The sequence below is a fragment of the Schistocerca serialis genome, chromosome 4 (genome assembly GCF_023864345.2).
Source record: "Schistocerca serialis cubense isolate TAMUIC-IGC-003099 chromosome 4, iqSchSeri2.2, whole genome shotgun sequence".
Taxonomy (NCBI): Eukaryota; Metazoa; Arthropoda; class Insecta; order Orthoptera; family Acrididae; genus Schistocerca; species Schistocerca serialis.
In genome coordinates, this window is record NC_064641.1 from 543843195 (window position 1) to 543862404 (window position 19210).

The 19210-nt window shown below is 43.8% G+C and overlaps 1 protein-coding gene across 1 annotated transcript in view; it reads left to right on the forward strand.

Moving 5' to 3' along the window:
- The window catches only part of LOC126474597 (chondroitin proteoglycan 2-like), a 141396-nt gene that overhangs the window by 51962 nt on the left and 70224 nt on the right, over positions 1-19210 (forward strand). The window contains exon 2 of the mRNA XM_050102072.1: positions 5821-5877. Within this exon, the coding sequence (XP_049958029.1) occupies positions 5821-5877 (57 nt within the window). The remainder of the gene's footprint in view (positions 1-5820; positions 5878-19210) is intronic.

Sequence of the window (19210 nt, forward strand, 5' to 3'; positions counted from 1 at the left end):
TTTCCAAAGTCTTCCCAAGATTTCTTCTTGGATGCTGCAATTATCTGTTTGGCTTTGTTTCTTTCTTCAACATAACTTTCTCTGTCTACCTGAGTTCTAGTATGTAGCCATTTTTGATACGCCATCTTTTTCCTTTTACAGGCTGCCTTGACTGTGTCATTCCACCAAGCTGTTTGCTTCATCCTACTTTTACACACTACTGTTCCAAGCCATTCTTTAGCCACTTCTAGTACTGCGTCCCTGTGCCTTGTCCATTCCTTTTCCAATGACTGTAATTGACTACATTCAACTAACTGGTACCTTTCTGAGATCGCTGTTATGTACTTGTGCCTGATTTCCTTATCCTGAAGTTTCTCCACACTCATCCTCCTACACATGGACCTGACCTCCTGCACTTTCGGCCTCACAATCCCAATTTCACTGCAGATTAAATAATGATCAGTTTCATCAAAGAATCCCCTGAATACACGTGTGTCCCTCACAGCCTTCCTGAATTCCTGATCTGTTATTATATAGTCAATGACAGATCTGGTTCCCCTGCCTTCCCAGGTATACTGGTGAATATTCTTATGTTTAAAAAAGGAGTTTGTGATTACTAAGCCCATACTGGCACAGAAATCCAAGAATTGTTTCCCGTTCCTGTTGGCCTCCATATCCTCTCCAAATTTACCCATAACCTTTTCATTCCCTTCTGTTCGATTTCCAATCCTGGCGTTAAAATCACCCATGAGCAGAACACTGCACTTGTCCTTTACTCTAACAACTACATCATTGAGTGCCTCATAAAAACTATCCATCTTATCTTGATCTGTCCCTTCACAATGCGAATATACTGACACAATCCTAATTTTCTTGCTAGACACTGTCAAATCTATCCACATCAGTCGTTCGTTTACATACCTTATTGCAACTACGCTGGGTTCCACTTCTTTCTTGATGTAAAGCCCTACACCCTATTGTGCTATTCCTGCTTTGACTCCTGGCAGGTAGACCTTGTATTCTCCTACTTCCTCTTCTTTCTCACCCCTTACCCACATGTCACTAACACTTAAAACGTCCAGCTCCATCTTACTTGCAGCCTCTGCCAGCTCTACCTTCTTCCCAGAGTAGCCCCCATTGATATTAATAGCTCCCCATCTCATTACCATTTGTTTGCCAAGTCGTATTTTAGGAGTCCCTGGTTTGTCAGTTAGAGGTGGGACTCCGTCACCTCCAAAGGTCCGAGGCATTTTGCTCTGATTGTTGCCAGCATCATATTTAAAGTACAATGGAAGCAGGTTGCTAGCCTTACTTGCCCCGAGTCCCATTGGGTTTTACCCCTAACGACTGAGGGACTAACCGATGGATTTGGTAGTCTTTGCCGTATGAACACAAAGGTGACCACGACTCAGAATATGTCCGAGATGCCCAGCATTATTCCAAAGTAACTGCTATCCCGACTGTCGGGACCACTTACTTGGCCACTCATACGTTGCCCGTGGTTCATGAGCTAGGACATGACTACAGGAACCCACACCATGAACCTACTGAATCTATAAATCTTTGTACTTGTTTCAGTTGTCCTTTGTGTTTTGACAGTCACTGTTGCTACGAATGCTTTGTGGATATTGACATCAGTATCGATGTGGACATCCTCGAAGTGATCAGGTTCATTTGTTGCAATTAGATCTAACATACGCTACCGGGAAAAAATTAGTACACCCTTTTAGAAGTGTCCAATTCAGTCAACATTTACTGTTGCAGCAGTGCGTATGGAGTACATGAAATGATTACATTCACAGATCAGTAGGACAAGTGGTACCAGACATCTACCCATGCTGAAACGTCCAACTTGTTTAAGAGTTCTCCGAATGGACCATCCTGCCCCTCAGAAGGCCACAATTTGGCCCCTATCAGACTCACTCAGTTGGCTGTAGGAAGCACGAGTGCATCTTCATGGCATAGTTGCCTTCTTGCTTCACACGTTTATACCACACTGAGCCTTCGGGCTGTGAGCATTCCCTACTAAAGGGTTGACATAGATAGCATTCTGGTAGCTGTGCCACAACGCTATCTGTTGCCAGATGATAATGAAACCATTATCAGTACATCTACTATTCGTCAGGTGGCAGATGCCATCATTGAATCAAAATCGAAGTCGTCTTTCTAGGTGTAATATTTTTTTCCGGCAGTATAGTTATACATGCACAAATATGTTTTAAACTGATGCAGAACACATGTCGTTTGTGTCAGAATATTAAGTATGCATGATATAATGTATTCTACTACTCAATCTCCGTCCAGATTAAGGTAAGAAGCTCATCGAAAATCAGAGATGGAAATGTGAGACGAAATAACAAGGTGAGCCAAGCAAAATATCATGTAACGGCTGTTACAGAGACGTTTCATCACAACGTATTTATTCCATTCTCCCCTCTCTCAGTTCATCTCCTTCATGCTGTCCCTCCCCCCCCCCCCTCCAAATCTCCTTCTGATCCCTTCTCTGTCCACGTTCTAATATCCTTCTCTGTGTCCATCTGCTCTGGCCCCTCTGTAAGCAGTCCGAAATCATCTATTCAGTAACTCAGTGACCATACAGGCACCGAAACGGAAAATAAGAGAGGGAATGCTGAAATTGTTTCGCCGCGGTAGATCGTAATACGGCCCTTCATCGTACGAACATGAAAATGGCAGACATTGAGGTAACCGATCGCAGAACAAAATGGTTGAAATGGTTCTGAGCACTATGGGACTTAACTTCTGAGGTCATCAGTCCCCTATAACTTAGAACTAGTTAAACCTAACTAACCTAAGGACATCACACACATCCATGCCCGAGGCAGGATTCGAACCTGCGACAGTAGTGGTCGCGCGGTTCCAGACTGTAGCCCCTAGAACCGCTCGGCCACCCCGGCCGGCGACCGCAGAAAAGCAACTACAATCGCTTAGTAGTGAAAAGACATGAGACACTATAAGATTCTACAAAGATTATGTGAAAGAACTAAGCGCAAGACCGGAACTAAGCGCAATTCATTCCCATTTTCAAGCAGGGTCGTACGACACATGCAGTGAAGACCTATGTTGTTCACATCAATCTGTAGTAGAACTATGGAACATGTTTTATGCTCAAGAATTATAACATTCTTGGAGAACGAATATCTCCTCTTGAAAAGTCAACATGGACTCCGTAAACAGAGATCCAGTCAGCTCGCTCTTTTGCTCGATGAGATCTCTAGCGGTTTGGACAACGGAGCTCAGGTTGGTGCTGTGTTCTTGCCTTCAGGAGAGCATTTGACGCTGCCTCGCACTGCCTTCTAGAGAAAAACATACGCGCTTATCGAGTATTGGAGCATATTTGCAACTTGATTCAAGTCCTCCTTGCAGATAGAACTCAACAAGACGCTCTTAACGGGACAAAACCAGAGATGCAAAGGTAATTTCTGGAATACTCCAAGAAAGTGTGGTGTGGTCGCTGAGGTATATTTCAAATAATTCTTCTAGAAAGTCTGGATCTGTGAGTGTTATTGGAACATTATGTACTGCCAGTAGCGGTCTTAGTTTTGTGGGTTCTTCGCATCGAATGTCGTTTACGTTTGATGTTCCTTTTATCTGCTTGTGTCTCAGTTTCAAGAATTACTGTGTTCCCTATTGCTTTAACTTTTATTTTGTCAAGTCTTGGGTTTATTGCTTTAGTGAAAGTTTCCTTTATGACTTCAGCATCCCGGTTGTTCTCTGATTTAGAAAAAGAGGGCACTGCCTGTTTATTTTTTGCTAATTTGGTTTGTTTTTCAACCCTGGTTTTCGGGTTTACAACGTATAGGCTATAAATTATCTTGTAAAATGCACCGGAAGCTCTTTAAAGCTGTTCGCAGATGATGCACTTGTCTGTAACAATGTAACAACAGAAGAAGACAGCATTGATTTGCAAAATGTACTGAGGATTGATGAATGGAGCAGGCTCTAGTAGTTGAGCCTGAACGTGAATAAATGTAACGTATTTTTCTTACATAGGAAACGAAATCCACTACAGTACAACTAAATTACCGATGACAAATTACTGGAAATGGCGTCTACCTTAAAATACCAGAGTGGCCTTAGGTGGAAAGACCACATTAAAAAAATAGCAGAGAAAGCAAATGCCAGACTGAGATTCATAGGAATAATCTCAAGGAAATGTAACTCATAAGGCGACTGTTCGACTAATTCTTGAGTATTATTCAGCAATCTGATACACTTACCAGGAAGGCCTGATAGAAGAGATCCAACGAAAAGAGGCGCGTTTCTCCACGGGAACATTTAGTCCGAGCATGAGCGTTGCTGAAATGCTCAACAAACTGCAGCAGTAGATACTACAAGACAGGCGTTGTGCATCGCGGAGAGGTTTACTATCAAAATTTCGAGGGAGTAATTACTAGCAAGAGGCAGACAACATATTATTTCCTCCCATACATATCTCGCGAAATGACCACGACAGGAATCAATAAATTAGAGCTAACTCGGAGGCTTGCCGACAATCATACGCGAGTGGGGCAGGGAAGGGGGGACCAGTTAGTGGTCCGCCACATACGGTCAGGTGGCGTTCGGGGTATTGATGTAGATATTTAGCAAATTGTGTAATTTATTTCACATACGTTTGTACACATATTTCACCTGCATCTCCAGCGAATTTCGCTCTGCAGCTTCGTTTTCAGGCAGCTCAGTGTTAATGACGTCATATCACCTGAACCATGCGTCGTAGAGTGACATAATTTTGCTGATATATTCAGTGGTATAGGAGTATACTGTCCGATAAATTGGTTGCAAATAGTATAAGTAGCAAAGAAGTAGCAAATTAAGAGGTCATGCGTGACGGGGCAATTTTACTGTATGAACAACGTAAATGTAGTAAGCGGAAACGTTTTTTCCTTTCATCATTTTTCGGGGTATATCAGCGAGAAAAAATTATCCGTACGTCTCCCAAACGCGTCACACACGTGTTCGATGAGCTTCAAGTTGAGGGAACGGACAGACCAGTCCATTCGCCTAATATTCTCTCTTTCCTATTCCATTTCAGACCCCTGAGGATTCCTGTCACACGCTGGTATGGACAGTACCGGCCTGTACCCATCCCAGTAGCGCATCCCTGAATGCCATCGATGCTAGGTCTATTTGATACGGAATCCAACCACTAGATCAATATTTTACACCTGGTCGCTCAAACGTCTTGCAATTTTCTTTCCAGATGCATTGCACTTTACTAGAATACTTCCACCAAATCTTCAGTTTGTCCTTCCTAATACTGATTTCACTTGATCATCCCATTCCCTATTGCTTCTTACCACTACATATTTACACAATGTGACATGCTGAAGAGGTCCATTCCTATTCTTGTCTTCTTTTAGATTACGATTATTCACGTTTATAGAGAGCTGTCGTTCATTGCATCAAGTGGAAATTTTTTCAGTCTTTCTGCATTTCAGTACGATACTCTGCAGACAATACTTTTTTCATAATAACTTCGTCAGCGAGCATTCACCTAGTGTTGCTGATCTTGCCTGATAAATCGTTTATGCGTACTGAAAACATTAGAGGTCATATTACCCCTACTTGCAACACAGCAAAGAGTAGTTCGGGACTGTAGTTTGGCCGTGAGGGGCTTGTTTCTCCGGGAAAGTGAATCTATTCTTGCGAGCCGTGTGGCGAGTTTCGTCGGCGGAGGGGGGAAGCCATTGTCCCCTGGCGGCGGCGACGTGTGGCGCCTTCTGCTGAAGGTGCGGCGTGCAGCGGGCTACGATGACGTCGGACGCAGACTGTGCTGACAGCAGGCTGACTGCACGAGCCGCAGCTGTTCGTTGCGTCAGGCATCACAGACAGCAGCGGCCGACTCAGCGAACGCCATCTACGGAAAGCTGGCTGCAGGTATTTTCAACCGGCATGTGGCTCTTATTTCCTCGCGCTCCTTTGATACTGGCACACGAGCACGCTGGCTGAACGCGAAAGCCAAGTGACAGTGCTTACCAGGACTATGATTGTTTTTCACTTATATTAGACCCAGACGTCGGGAGCTGGCTGTCGGTTACAAGTACGGCTTGGTGTGGGCTCCCTTTACCTCATCTTGAGAAAGATTTTAAGCACGTGCCCATCGGGTTCTCCACTACGTTAACCTCCAAGTCCGCGCGAAAACGCACACGCTGAAGCATACATCGTGGGCGAAGTTGGCGTCGCCTGCGTCAAACACCGGTGAAGGCGGCTAGATGCCAAAATTTAACAGTACAGCTTTAAGGTGTCAGGCAAATCCGATACCTTCCATGAAAACCCTGACATGATAAGCAAATCCAGTAGTATGTCACATAACTCCGAATAAATCGTGACATTAAATTAATCAAAGTAATACGAGTAACGAGTGAGCAAATGGACTACCACAGACTAACACAAGAATGCCTAAATGCATGTCATACCTTCCCACCGTGAGACAGACGCAGCTCCGAGGGGAGAAACGAGAACAGAAGCCGAGAGCAGAACCGTGTTAAGCGAGAAGGCCCTACGATAAGGGAAGGACACCCACGTTGCCAGCTAACCGCTACGACCACACCACCCGCAAGTTTTTAGTGTGAGACTTTTTCGCGTCTCTGTTACGTTAGGACCACCCCCCTGCCCATGTTAAAAGCTAGAGCCCTCCAGAAGAACAGTATAGATCTTATGATAACACAAAAAGGGGTACACTACCCGCAAGTTTTAGCGTGAGACTTTTTCGCGTCTCTGTTACATCAGGACCACCCTCCAGCCCATGATAAAAGATGGCGCCATCCATAAGAACGGTATAGATCTTCGATAACGCTAAAAAAACCACACCAGCTGCAAGTTTTAGCGTGAGACTTTTTCGCGTCTCTGTTACGTTGAAAACTTTAAAAACATTGCCTCACCACGAAAAGTATAACGTTTCTCATTGGATAGACAGAATTTTTGTGGGCGGAGCTTCAGGTTAACATTGAGACCCTGATTGGTCAGATGAAAACACAGCCAGATAGTTTTTTTAAACCAACTTCGGTAAATTGTAGTAAGGAGAAGTTAGGAGAGAGCTGCTTCCGAGACGGCGAGGTGAGCGGAGCTGTGCTGCCTGCTGCCCCTTGACGAACACCGAAAAGGTAATGAACGCCCGCGATGCCGCATAACAGCGCATAAAGCTTCACTCAGAACTGCGGAAGTCTCATCTGTTACATCCCCTTTTTGCGTAATACTAGTGTCGATCGTCAATTAAAGCTCATGGTGTTCACATTTGCCACTTGAAGTAAAAATCTGAAACGCGATGATTTTTCTGTTATATAGTTATTGAGAAGTCACATCAGCCACTGTAATTTACGACAAGTTAGATAAGTAATTAAAGATAATTGAGGGTCATTGTAGACCATTTTGATAGTTTTCTCTTTTGTGAAACTTAATTTAAACCTAGATTACAGATGTGATATGGCATAGGTCATCCTTCGATCCATTGTAGAACTTGGAAACCCATTCAGGGAATATTCGTTCACATTTTTGTTGAACGCAGTTGGTTTTCACCATCCTGTATTAAAACATTTCCTTTTATCAATAGTGCAATTTATAAACAAGGTTTTGTGAGTAGAATAAAATTTCCAATGGTAAACTTAACTGCTTTTTCGACGTTATTTTACCAGCTAACTAAAAATAGGAAAGCCTTGAATCCCTTCCACTAAATTTAGGTGGTATCAAGATTCTTTTACAGGGAGTGCAGTGGAGCTGATGCTGAAATCATTAAGTATTTGGTTATATTATCGTTAGTCTCACTGAACTCTTCTGAATTCTACATGTCATGTGTGGTCTGGCGTCTCCTTACCAGCAACAGGTCCCAGGTTCAAACTAGTCAATTCCCTAAAAAACACGCTCAGAGCGTCGTTGCGCGAAAGTGGTAGGGAGACACGATATACACTCCTGGAAATGGAAAAAAGAACACATTGACACCGGTGTGTCAGACCCACCATACTTGCTCCGGACACTGCGAGAGGGCTGTACAAGCAATGATCACACGCACGGCACAGCGGACACACCAGGAACCGCGGTGTTGGCCGTCGAATGGCGCTAGCTGCGCAGCATTTGTGCACCGCCGCCGTCAGTGTCAGCCAGTTTGTCGTGGCATACGGAGCTCCATCGCAGTCTTTAACACTGGTAGCATGCCGCGACAGCGTCGACGTGAACCGTATGTGCAGTTGACGGACTTTGAGCGAGGGCGTATAGTGGGCATGCGGGAGGCCGGGTGGACGTACCGCCGAATTGCTCAACACGTGGGGCGTGAGGTCTCCACAGTACACCGATGTTGTCGCCAGTGGTCGGCGGAAGGTGCACGTGCCCGTCGACCTGGGACCGGACCGCAGCGATGCACGGATGCACGCCAAGACCGTAGGATCCTATGCAGTGCCGTAGGGGACCGCACCGCCACTTCCCAGCAAATTAGGGACACTGTTGCTCCTGGGGTATCGGCGAGGACCATTCGCAACCGTCTCCATGAAGCAGGGCTACGGTCCCGCACACCGTTAGGCCGTCTTCCGCTCACGCCCCAACATCGTGCAGCCCGCCTCCAGTGGTGTCGCGACAGGCGTGAATGGAGGGACGAATGGAGACGTGTCGTCTTCAGCGATGAGAGTCGCTTCTGCCTTGGTGCCAATGATGGTCGTATGCGTGTTTGGCGCCGTGCAGGTGAGCGCCACAATCAGGACTGCATACGACCGAGGCACACAGGGCCAACACCCGGCATCATGGTGTGGGGAGCGATCTCCTACACTGGCCGTACACCACTGGTGATCGTCGAGGGGACACTGAATAGTGCACGGTACATCCAAACCGTCATCGAACCCATCGTTCTATCATTCCTAGACCGGCAAGGGAACTTGCTGTTCCAACAGGACAATGCACGTCCGCATGTATCCCGTGCCACCCAACGTGCTCTAGAAGGTGTAAGTCAACTACCCTGGCCAGCAAGATCTCCGGATCTGTCCCCCATTGAGCATGTTTGGGACTGGATGAAGCGTCGTCTCACGCGGTCTGCACGTCCAGCACAAACGCTGGTCCAACTGAGGCGCCAGGTTGAAATGGCATGGCAAGCCGTTCCACAGGACTACATCCAGCATCTCTACGATCGTCTCCATGGGAGAATAGCAGCCTGCATTGCTGCGAAAGGTGGATATACACTGTACTAGTGCCGACATTGTGCATGCTCTGTTGCCTGTGTCTATGTGCCTGTGGTTCTGTCAGTGTGATCATGTGATGTATCTGACCCCAGGAATGTGTCAATAAAGTTTCCCCTTCCTGGGACAATGAATTCACGGTGTTCTTATTTCAATTTCCAGGAGTGTAGAACAAGCAGACACCACGCAGAATGTTAGACAGCAACATCAGTAGGAAACCGGAATGACAGCACGCCAACAGGGGAACAAGGAGCGGTCAGACGAACAGGCTCAACACACAGACGTACAAGCTGCAGACGAAATTCGGCCGCTTTTCAAGCAGAACTAAAGCAGAAAATGGTGCACCAGTCAAGAACAAAATATGGACATTAGCACTCGCCCAGGTCAGACTTCGTGGACAAAATGACGAACTAAGAACTGAAAACGAAAGATTGCGTAGGGAATTAGCCGTAGCAAATGCCCCTGACGCAACAGACAGAATTAACCGTTTGGAAATGGAGATCACAGTCCTGAAGGAACAAAATCAAAAACTGTGCACTGAAACGCGGCCAACACCACTGACATTCACTGCAGTCGGAGCAGGTGGTCCAGTTACCAACCAGTGTTGAAGAATAAATCAAATTAGCAAAAATTAACAGGCAACTGTCCTCTTTTTTAAAATCAGAGAACAACCAGGGAAACCCAAGACTTGATAAAATAAAAGTTAAAGCAATAAGGAATACTGCAAACACAGTAATTCTTGAAACTGAGACACAAACAGACAAAAGGAAGATTATTGATAAAACATCAAACTTAAAGGACATTCGATGCGGAGAACCCAGAAAACTAAAACAGCTACTGGCAGTAACTATGTTCTAACAACAATCACAGGTCAAGACTTTCTAGATGAACTGCTTGAAATAAATCTCAGCGACCACATCACCAAAGATAAATTTCAAGGATAAGTCCAAATACCACTCACAAAAGATCCAAAAGGGAAAAGAACGGTAAATAACATTCTAGAGGTGACACCAAGGGTTAGAGTACTGTTATTACAGAGAGATAATGCGTACATACAATTTGAATCCGGCATTAGGAACTACGTGTTAGTATAAAAGTACCTCAACTGTTGGGATTTTGGCCACTAGTCGAAAAGAGGCGACAGGGGAGTTTTTTGGGGGAAATATGTGAAACGTGGTCATAAAAAAAACCTGAAATTATGAAGAAACAGTTGTTGGCTGTATTCCTTGCAAGAGCAGGTGTAAAGGACAGGTAACAAAGCTGGGGTACTAGAATGCCTACTTATAAAGACTCTACAAAAGACAAGTAGAAAAAAAAACAGAGTATGGTGTGAAGAACAACGTTAACTAACACAAACCAAAACAATAGCAGTGAGACAACACTATTTGGACATCTAGGTGGGGATATGAATACAAAAATCAACAACGGAAATGTACAGACGCCCTCTCAACGAAGAACAGATATGAACACCGGCATCCCAACTCGTAGCAGCAAACACAAATCACCAGCAACCAAAACAAGAACTTGGCGACGTGTAGTAACCTGCAGGTAGGAACTTGGGCTGCTCTTGGCGACAGACTCTCCAACGTACATGAATCCCCTCAATAGCTGCAATATCGTGCAAGAAAAATATTTCAGTCTAACAGATTACGTCGACAGTGCGTGTTTCTTCGGCGCCATGAACTACAGTGTGGCGAGGCACATCAAACACGAACTTTTGCAGTGGACAACATTCCAAATGGCGACCTTCCTTAGTGTAGAAGAACTGGAAGAGGAAACCCTTAATAAAGAAGACCTACATACAACAGAAATACATAAAAATGATAATAGATATCCGAGACACGGTCATTCCCACGAAGAACAGGATTATACAAAGTTTTAAACATAACAAACCACACATAACAGAAGTACATAAAAATGACGATAGATGTCTGAGACAGCGTCTACGGTGTCAGTACGCACGAAAAGACAACTAGTGCAAGAAACAATTATCGATGAGAAACAAATGCAGGCAGAAAACTTCAAGCAGCAAAAAGTGACCATACACCTTCAACTGAGGAGACATCATATCAGCCAAAAACGGAAACTCCATCAGCAGATGAACATCACGCCCCAGTACATCAAACAGTTAAAAACGATGAAGTAAGAAACAAAATAGACTAGATAACATCTTGCGACTAAGTGGGCTATAAGAGAAAGGAGTTGTCAAACTGCACTAAGACTGGTGGCAAGACTAAATCATCCATTGGGTGACACTGTGTGTTACCCCACGACTGAACAAACAGAATGATTCTACGAACCGAAAACATACCGACAGATGAACTCAAACTCTGTAACCTTTTAACCAAATCGTGTGACCGAAGGAATGTCTACGACGAGTTTATAAGGACGCATGGACACGTTTACTTCGCTTACATCCAGATTCGCTTACATCCAGAGCTGGGCAAAGTACTTTGTTTTTACTAAACTGGCCTTGTCTCGGGCGTCTATCGTCATTTTTATGTACTTCTGTTAGGTGTGTTATGTTGTGTTTAACGATTGTGAATAATCCTGTTCTTGGTGGGCATGACCGTGTCTCGGATGTCTGTCATCCATAGTGAAAGTCTTGCAGGTAAACTGTATCGGTAACACGCAGAGCTTGGCAGACTGGTGAATGAGGTATTCGCGGACATACTGTGTCTACAAGAACTGTACACACGAGGTGGGAAGAATTCCAGGCCGTCCGAGGTAGTACGTGCAAATCACAGCCACAAACAGGACCAAAGCTGCAATCGTTGTAGCAAACACCAACATTACAGTAACATAAATAACACTACATTGCTCACAACATACGGTTACAGTTGATTTAACTTCAGGCGGGAAAACATGTATCATCTCGTCGATCTAAGCCCAGTGCTCATTTCATATAGAGGCTTTCGCTGAAGTAATAAAAGAAGTTGTGCGATTTGCAAGTGGCAGACGGCTAGTTATCTTAACAGACATAAATGCTTGGTCAACTCTCTGCCACTCTGGGGCAGAACGGACCACAGAGGACAAATAAAAGTCAACGTTACAAAAGAATGTAATATTTTCGTTTTAAACAAAATAGGCCAGCCGACGACTCACCAAGGAAATGATGGAGTAAGCTGCAGCACAGACCTTTCTCTGGCAAACAGCGCATCGTTAATACAAATAGCGAACTGTCAGGTGCTCGATAAGAGAATACTCAGTGCTCATAACGCAATAATTATATACACTAAAACAAACACAGACACATCGTAACACCCAAGGTTGTAGCTGGCAACTGGCAAAAACTAAGGCACGTGGCTGAAGAGTTTCCTCTTTGTGTGACCGAAGGAAGCTCACATTACAGGTCTCACGTTCTTACAAACGTCTTACAGAGAACACAAGCTGCGGCAATACCTGTAGCACGCGACGCTCCCAAACAAAGGGCACCATGGTCAGCACTACTAACAAAAGAAAAGACACGCGTGGTAAACGATATTGCCAAAAATCAAAGACAGCACAGGAAATAAAAATTAGCCTCTGACATTATCGCGACGTTTACACAAGATGCAAAGACGAACTACATAAGACCGGGAGAGCCCATTGGGACACATACCTTCGGGCAACCTCACAGATCAACATCAGGGGGCGGGAGGCGGAGCCGTTTAAACTGCAGATTAAAGGTATGAAAACCCCTACAGCATTATCAGAAGTAGCCAGATGGTTCTATCACAAGACGCTGGCATGTACAACGCAGTTTCTTCTCAACAAACTACTTCCTGACCATGACAACACTTAGAACAACCAACTTCACACCACCCTTTTCAGGCTACTGTATGACAAATACGAAAACTAAGGAATCACCATCCCCTTTGCTCGCGAGGAAGTTGCTCTAGCAGAACACAAAATAAAGAACAAAAAGTCTCTGGCATCCACACGAAACCATCAAAAAAGCTGCTCCAGTTATCGTACCATACCTGACAGACTTACTGAATGATGCTCTACTAGAATACCGAAAATATGGAAGATGGAAAACGCAGTTATAATCAAGAAAGCAGTGGACAAAGATCTGACTGACCCTAAGACCAATGAGGCTCATTAACATTCTGGCAAAGGTACAGGAGAGACTGTGTCACAGACTTCAGTCGCACCGATAGCTCTTCGGCCTTAGCCCACATCAGTTTAGTTTTCGACAAAATAAATCCATCGACGACGCAGTAAACAGAGCCATAGAAATGTCAAAGACGATACGCGACAAATGCATAGTAGCAATCCTAATTGAAATAGCTGGTGCTATCGACAATCTTTGGTGTGCGGTGCTGTTTGCAAGACATAGAGAGCTGAATATTCCTCTGGCCCTATACAACAGTCTTAGAGATTATTGTAAAAACAAGACAGTGGAATGGAAGACTGGTCGCCAGAAGGTTACACAGAGTGTAACAAGGTGGTTGTCTGGAAGGATCCATATTCAGACCGATTTTCTGGAACATAGCCATAGAACCAATACAGATGCACTAGGAGGCAACGACATTGCAAACGGGATGGTTGCGTACGCAGATGATCTTATGGTCAAGGTATCTGAAAACTCCAGGTCCTAATTAGACAGTAAAGCCACGTGGCTCTTTGTGTTCATCGGTGAATCGTGAACAAACAACAAGCTCACAATGGCGACTAACAAAACTGTTTTGCTACACTGAAAAGAAATCCAATTATAAAGTTACGCAGCATATCTATAAAGATAACATCTATCACCAGATAAATGGGCATTTATATTGACAAACATTTAAATCTAACGAACATTCAGGAGTGACAAATGACAAAGCGACGAAACTCGTGCATAAATTTGCAAGACTGAACACTATAAGATACACACTACCCCTACAGACAATGAGGACGTATTACCCAGCACTCTTCGAGTAAATAACTTGTTATGCGGCTAATGCTTGGGCACATAGATTATGCTTAGGTATGCATAAAACCATTGTGAGGCAAGGCCAGAGGAGTTTTCTACTCAGAAGCTGGAGGGCATCCGGTACCATCTCAATTGAGGAAATGTGTGTAGTGCTGGGAGTTTCCCCTATAGACATTATAATTCGCCACAGAGCAGCGGCCTATTGGCTGAAAAGGGGAAGATGCGACAAAGAAAGAGAAATAACTGGACAAGACGTAACCGATAATTAAACAAGTGGATAACTGCTACATGACAGACAGAATCGGACATAACTGATAAGGGAAGACTAGTCTAGTCTGTTTTCCCCAGTATCCGAGAGAGAGTTAATTTGAAGTACATAAATTCAACAAGCGCCATGGCGTACTTCCTCACGGACCTGTCTCCTATGTATGTCAGAGTTCGCCTAAAAGGGTCACACTTGTGCCTATGGTGAGAATGGCACATAGTTCTCATCTACGATGCCATAGGACATTTAAGACAGAGTTTAAGGAATCAGGACATAGCACAGTTAATACGCAGACAAGATGTCTGAAACACTATAGCCGGCCGTTGTGACCGAGCGGTTCTAAGCGCTTTAGTCCAGAACCGCGCTGCTGCTACGGTCGCAGGTTCGAATCCTCCTCGGGCATGGATGTGTGTGATGGCCTTAGGTTAGTTAGGTTTAAGTAGTTCTAAGTCTAGGGGACAGATGACCTGAGACGTTAAGTCCCATAGTGCTTAGAGCCATTTTAACCATTTGAAAAACTATAAACAACATTGTAGACGAATTATCGTGAACATCATATGCAGCATACAAACAGGAAAGACAGCTCCACGTCCGACAGATCTCAATTGAGGAAATGTGTGTAGTGCTGGGAGTTTCCCCTATAGACATTATAATTCGCCACAGAGCAGCGGCCTATTGGCTGAAAAGGGGAAGATGCGACAAAGAAAGAGAAATAACTGGACAAGACGTAACCGATAATTAAACAAGTGGATAACTGCTACATGACAGACAGAATCGGACATAACTGATAAGGGAAGACTAGTCTAGTCTGTTTTCCCCAGTATCCGAGAGAGAGTTAATTTGAAGTACATAAATTCAACAAGCGCCATGGCGCACTTCCTCACGGACCTGTCTCCTATGTATGTCAGAGTTCGCCTAAAAGGGTCACACTTGTGCCTATGGTGAGAATGGCACATAGTTCTCATCTACGATGCCATAGGACATTTAAGACAGAGTTTAAGGAATCAGGACATAGCACAGTTAATACGCAGACAAGATGTCTGAAACACTATAGCCGGCCGTTGTGACCGAGCGGTTCTAAGCGCTTTAGTCCAGAACCGCGCTGCTGCTACGGTCGCAGGTTCGAATCCTCCTCGGGCATGGATGTGTGTGATGGCCTTAGGTCAGTTAGGTTTAAGTAGTTCTATGTCTAGGGGACAGATGACCTGAGACGTTAAGTCCCATAGTGCTTAGAGCCATTTTAACCATTTGAAAAACTATAAACAACATTGTAGACGAATTATCGTGAACATCATATGCAGCATACAAACAGGAAAGACAGCTCCACGTCCGACAGATCAGCAGGACATATTAAATGACACAGATGCAAACACAGACACTAATCAAATGCCGCATCACTCACAGGAAGTGAAGACGAGATAAACATACAGGCATACCAAAAGTAAACTCCAACACTAAATCGAACCAGTCTGAAAATGTAACTCTCTGTGTGGTTGGTTGTTATACCATTTCATGTCTTAAGTTGTGACATTTCTTCTTCTTTCGCTGCGTCATGTGCGACTGGCTCAAAGTTCTTACCTCCACCTAATGCTACTGACAATAAAATTTTAAATTAATTCCCAATCTCCACTAATTAATCAATAAAATATTAATTAAATATTACCACAGCCAAGACATCATATATACTAGTAATAAAACAGAATTTATGTGATATGATATGTAAAATCACACAATGTATGACCTGCTATATAACAACAGGCATCAGATCTTTACTTGAGAAATAAATTTTCGTTTCTGTTGAACATTAGCCTTTCCATTATTCAAATATTCCTTGAGCCAGTCCCATTTCGCTAAATTATTCCATAGTATCGTTTCATGGTTATAGTCGACGATGTGATAAAATGTCGAATGCCTTTAGGAAAACAAGAAAAAAGAATGTTCCAGTTCAAATAAATTTCTTATTTACAAGATGGTGGATACGATTTTTCCTAAACCCTTGTTTACCTCAAGGAACGTCACGACATTTGAAACAAGAGTGCGTGCTGAAAAGTAACGCTTCTGAATACTTTATGTGAAAGCTCTAAGTCTTCTTAAATATAATGTTCTTCATGCCTACATATTTATTTCTCAGCATAGTCACCATGGCGACGAACACATTTCTTCCAATGAGAGACCGGCACTGTAAAATATTTTTTGATGGAGCCACAATCTCACCTCTCACCGCTTCACCATTATTCAAATGAAGTCCTTCAAGTTGTTCTTTAAGTTTTTGAAACAGATGAAAATAGTATGGGCCGGCCAAGTCGGGACTGTATGGAGGGCGATCGATGACAGTGGACCCAAGGCGTCGGATTGACGCAGATGTCACAGCGCTTAATTCGTGGTCTGGCTTGTCATGCTGTAGGAGAGGGGGTTCCACGTGTGGACGAACTTTTCGAATTCGTTCTTTTAGTCTTCAGAGTGTCTCACAGTGCCTTACGGAGTTTATGGTCGCACCTTTAGGTATGAATTCCAAATGTAGCACATCTTGAGCATCCCAGAACACAGTCAGCATGACTTCGTCTGGTGATTGCATGATCTTGAGCTTTTTGGAGGTCGGTGAAACCTTTGTGGTGAAACTTCATCGATGCTCTCTCTTTTTTTTTGGGTCAAAATGATGAATCCAACTTCCATCACCTCTCATAATGTTAAGGAATCCATCACCCTCTCGCTCAAAAATGGAATGAAATTGTTGACAGATGTCCAATCTTCTCTGCTTCATGTCAGGAGTGAGCATTCAGTGCACTCCCATAAACACAGTTTGCTGTAACGCAGTTCTGCAATGATGGTCTCGTGATATGCCGTACTTAACTGAGAGCTGCGTCTGTTTTATCCGAGGATTTTCTCTGATGGGTTCATCAAGCGGATGCCGATGAGTTTTGTCAGCTGCTGTGCAAGGTCGTCCACTCCGAGCGCTGTCACACATGTTCAGCTTCGCTCCATCGTTTCCCTCTTTACGAGCACGAACAAGCCAACGTCGCACATTACTGATGTCAATGCAATCACCACCGTACACAGCTTTCATTCTTCTATGAATTTCAAACTGAATCACATTTTCTGCGGTTCGATTATAATACACTGTGCCATGATTGTCGTGTTATTAGTTTCTGACATAAATTAAACATACTTCCGCCAAAATAATGAATTAGAAATTCAATGATTACTAAATGAAACAAGAATGACAATTAATCCAGTTTATTACAGTAAAGTGACACATAAATCATCTGACAAGCAATAGCATTTCTTAAATAAAACCTTGGCATATCTGACAAAAGAATCCGGGGAATAATTCTAATTATTATGCATTAAAATGAAACAATTACATTCGCGAAATTGTGCCGTGATTGTCGTGATATTAGTTTAAAAGACAGATAGTGCTAGAGAAGGAAATGCTTTACATCTGTGGCTGGAGTTGAAAGCATTTTGGTCATATGAACCTGAAAGCGAGGCTTTAGAGTGAACTTCGATGTTATTGAATTCTATAAAAATGACTTTACTGCCCAAACGTATCATGTACTCTAGTGCCTTGACCTCGCCATATCAGTCTGCAGGTGTAGGCTGCAGCGGCTGTGGAATCAGTCACCAACGACATGTACCTGCAGCTAAGTTCAAGACAGCTGGATATCTTTCTAAGTCCCTCAACTCATCTACTCAGCGATAGACCCTGGCAGTGACGAAGGTCGGCAGAAAAGTCTGATGGTGAAGGCTCCCCGTGGAGAAGACTACCAGAGGTCTAGTAATTTTGTGCCGACAGTCTTTTGATTTTGTGCCGACAGATTCTTAAAAAGGAAGAGCTGTACTTCTGCGTTTTACTTTCTTTTCCTTGGTTCGATTGGTTGGCGTATGAATATTCCGAGCACCGAACAGCAAAAAGATTTCTTAAAAGATGCTGGTCCGCTTCTCTTAATCTGCTTAAGGCAGATAATCAGTAATGCACTTCGCTTCCTGCCATTTATTGCTGAAAAAAATCTCGCTCTCTTTCTGTGCTCAGTGAAGTGAGACGTCAGCAGCGCAGTCGAACTTCTCTCTCTAATATCCAGTTTAAAGTGAGACGTCAGCAGCGCAGTCGAACTTCTCTCTCTAATATCCAGTTTATTTACATTAGCCAATCCTTGCATTTCTGATATTGCGTAAGCGTTTAGTTTATGTGGACCCAATGCTCAACATCATACCACGTTTGTAGAGATGTCCCAAACTGCGAGCTCTCATCCCATTTTCTAGACGTTATCTATGGCATCTGGTGCATCCAAAAGAAGCACAGCTTTCTACGATTTGTTCAGAATAGTGCCTTTCCTGGACCTTGCAAAAAGTAGCATTTCTCCTCTTTCCACCTTCAAGTTGTAAAAACATTCACTGCTGGAGGCATTACATCATGTGACATCATACGTTGCCTGTGGAGCCTCCGCCATCCAGTTGTGGCATCTCAAAGGAAAGTCTAGTCAACTTAGTGTCTCTGCTGGCGCGTCCTTCTGAGAATTCCCATGGGGTGGTGTCTCCGTGTCGCTACGTGACCTCGCTGCGCGCTCGAGTGCTGGCACGTCAGTCCATTGTGCTTCCAAGTGGCTTCATACTTATATAAACCATGTAATTCCGAATAAAAATCTTAATTAACTACTGACAATCACTGGTACTGATGTAAATTTTATTTCTCGATGTTGATTAATTATTCCGATCTGAGGGGTCTTTATAGTCTGATTTTATGTTAGTTATGGGACAATTTTGGATAAAATGGCAGTGTAACAATTCACACATTGTCGGTATGTATTCTTTTCATGCTTCAAAAAAGGCTGCTTCCTCACCCGATATATGTGCCTTGTTTTCGATGCACTGTATGGACAAATAAACAGTATGTCT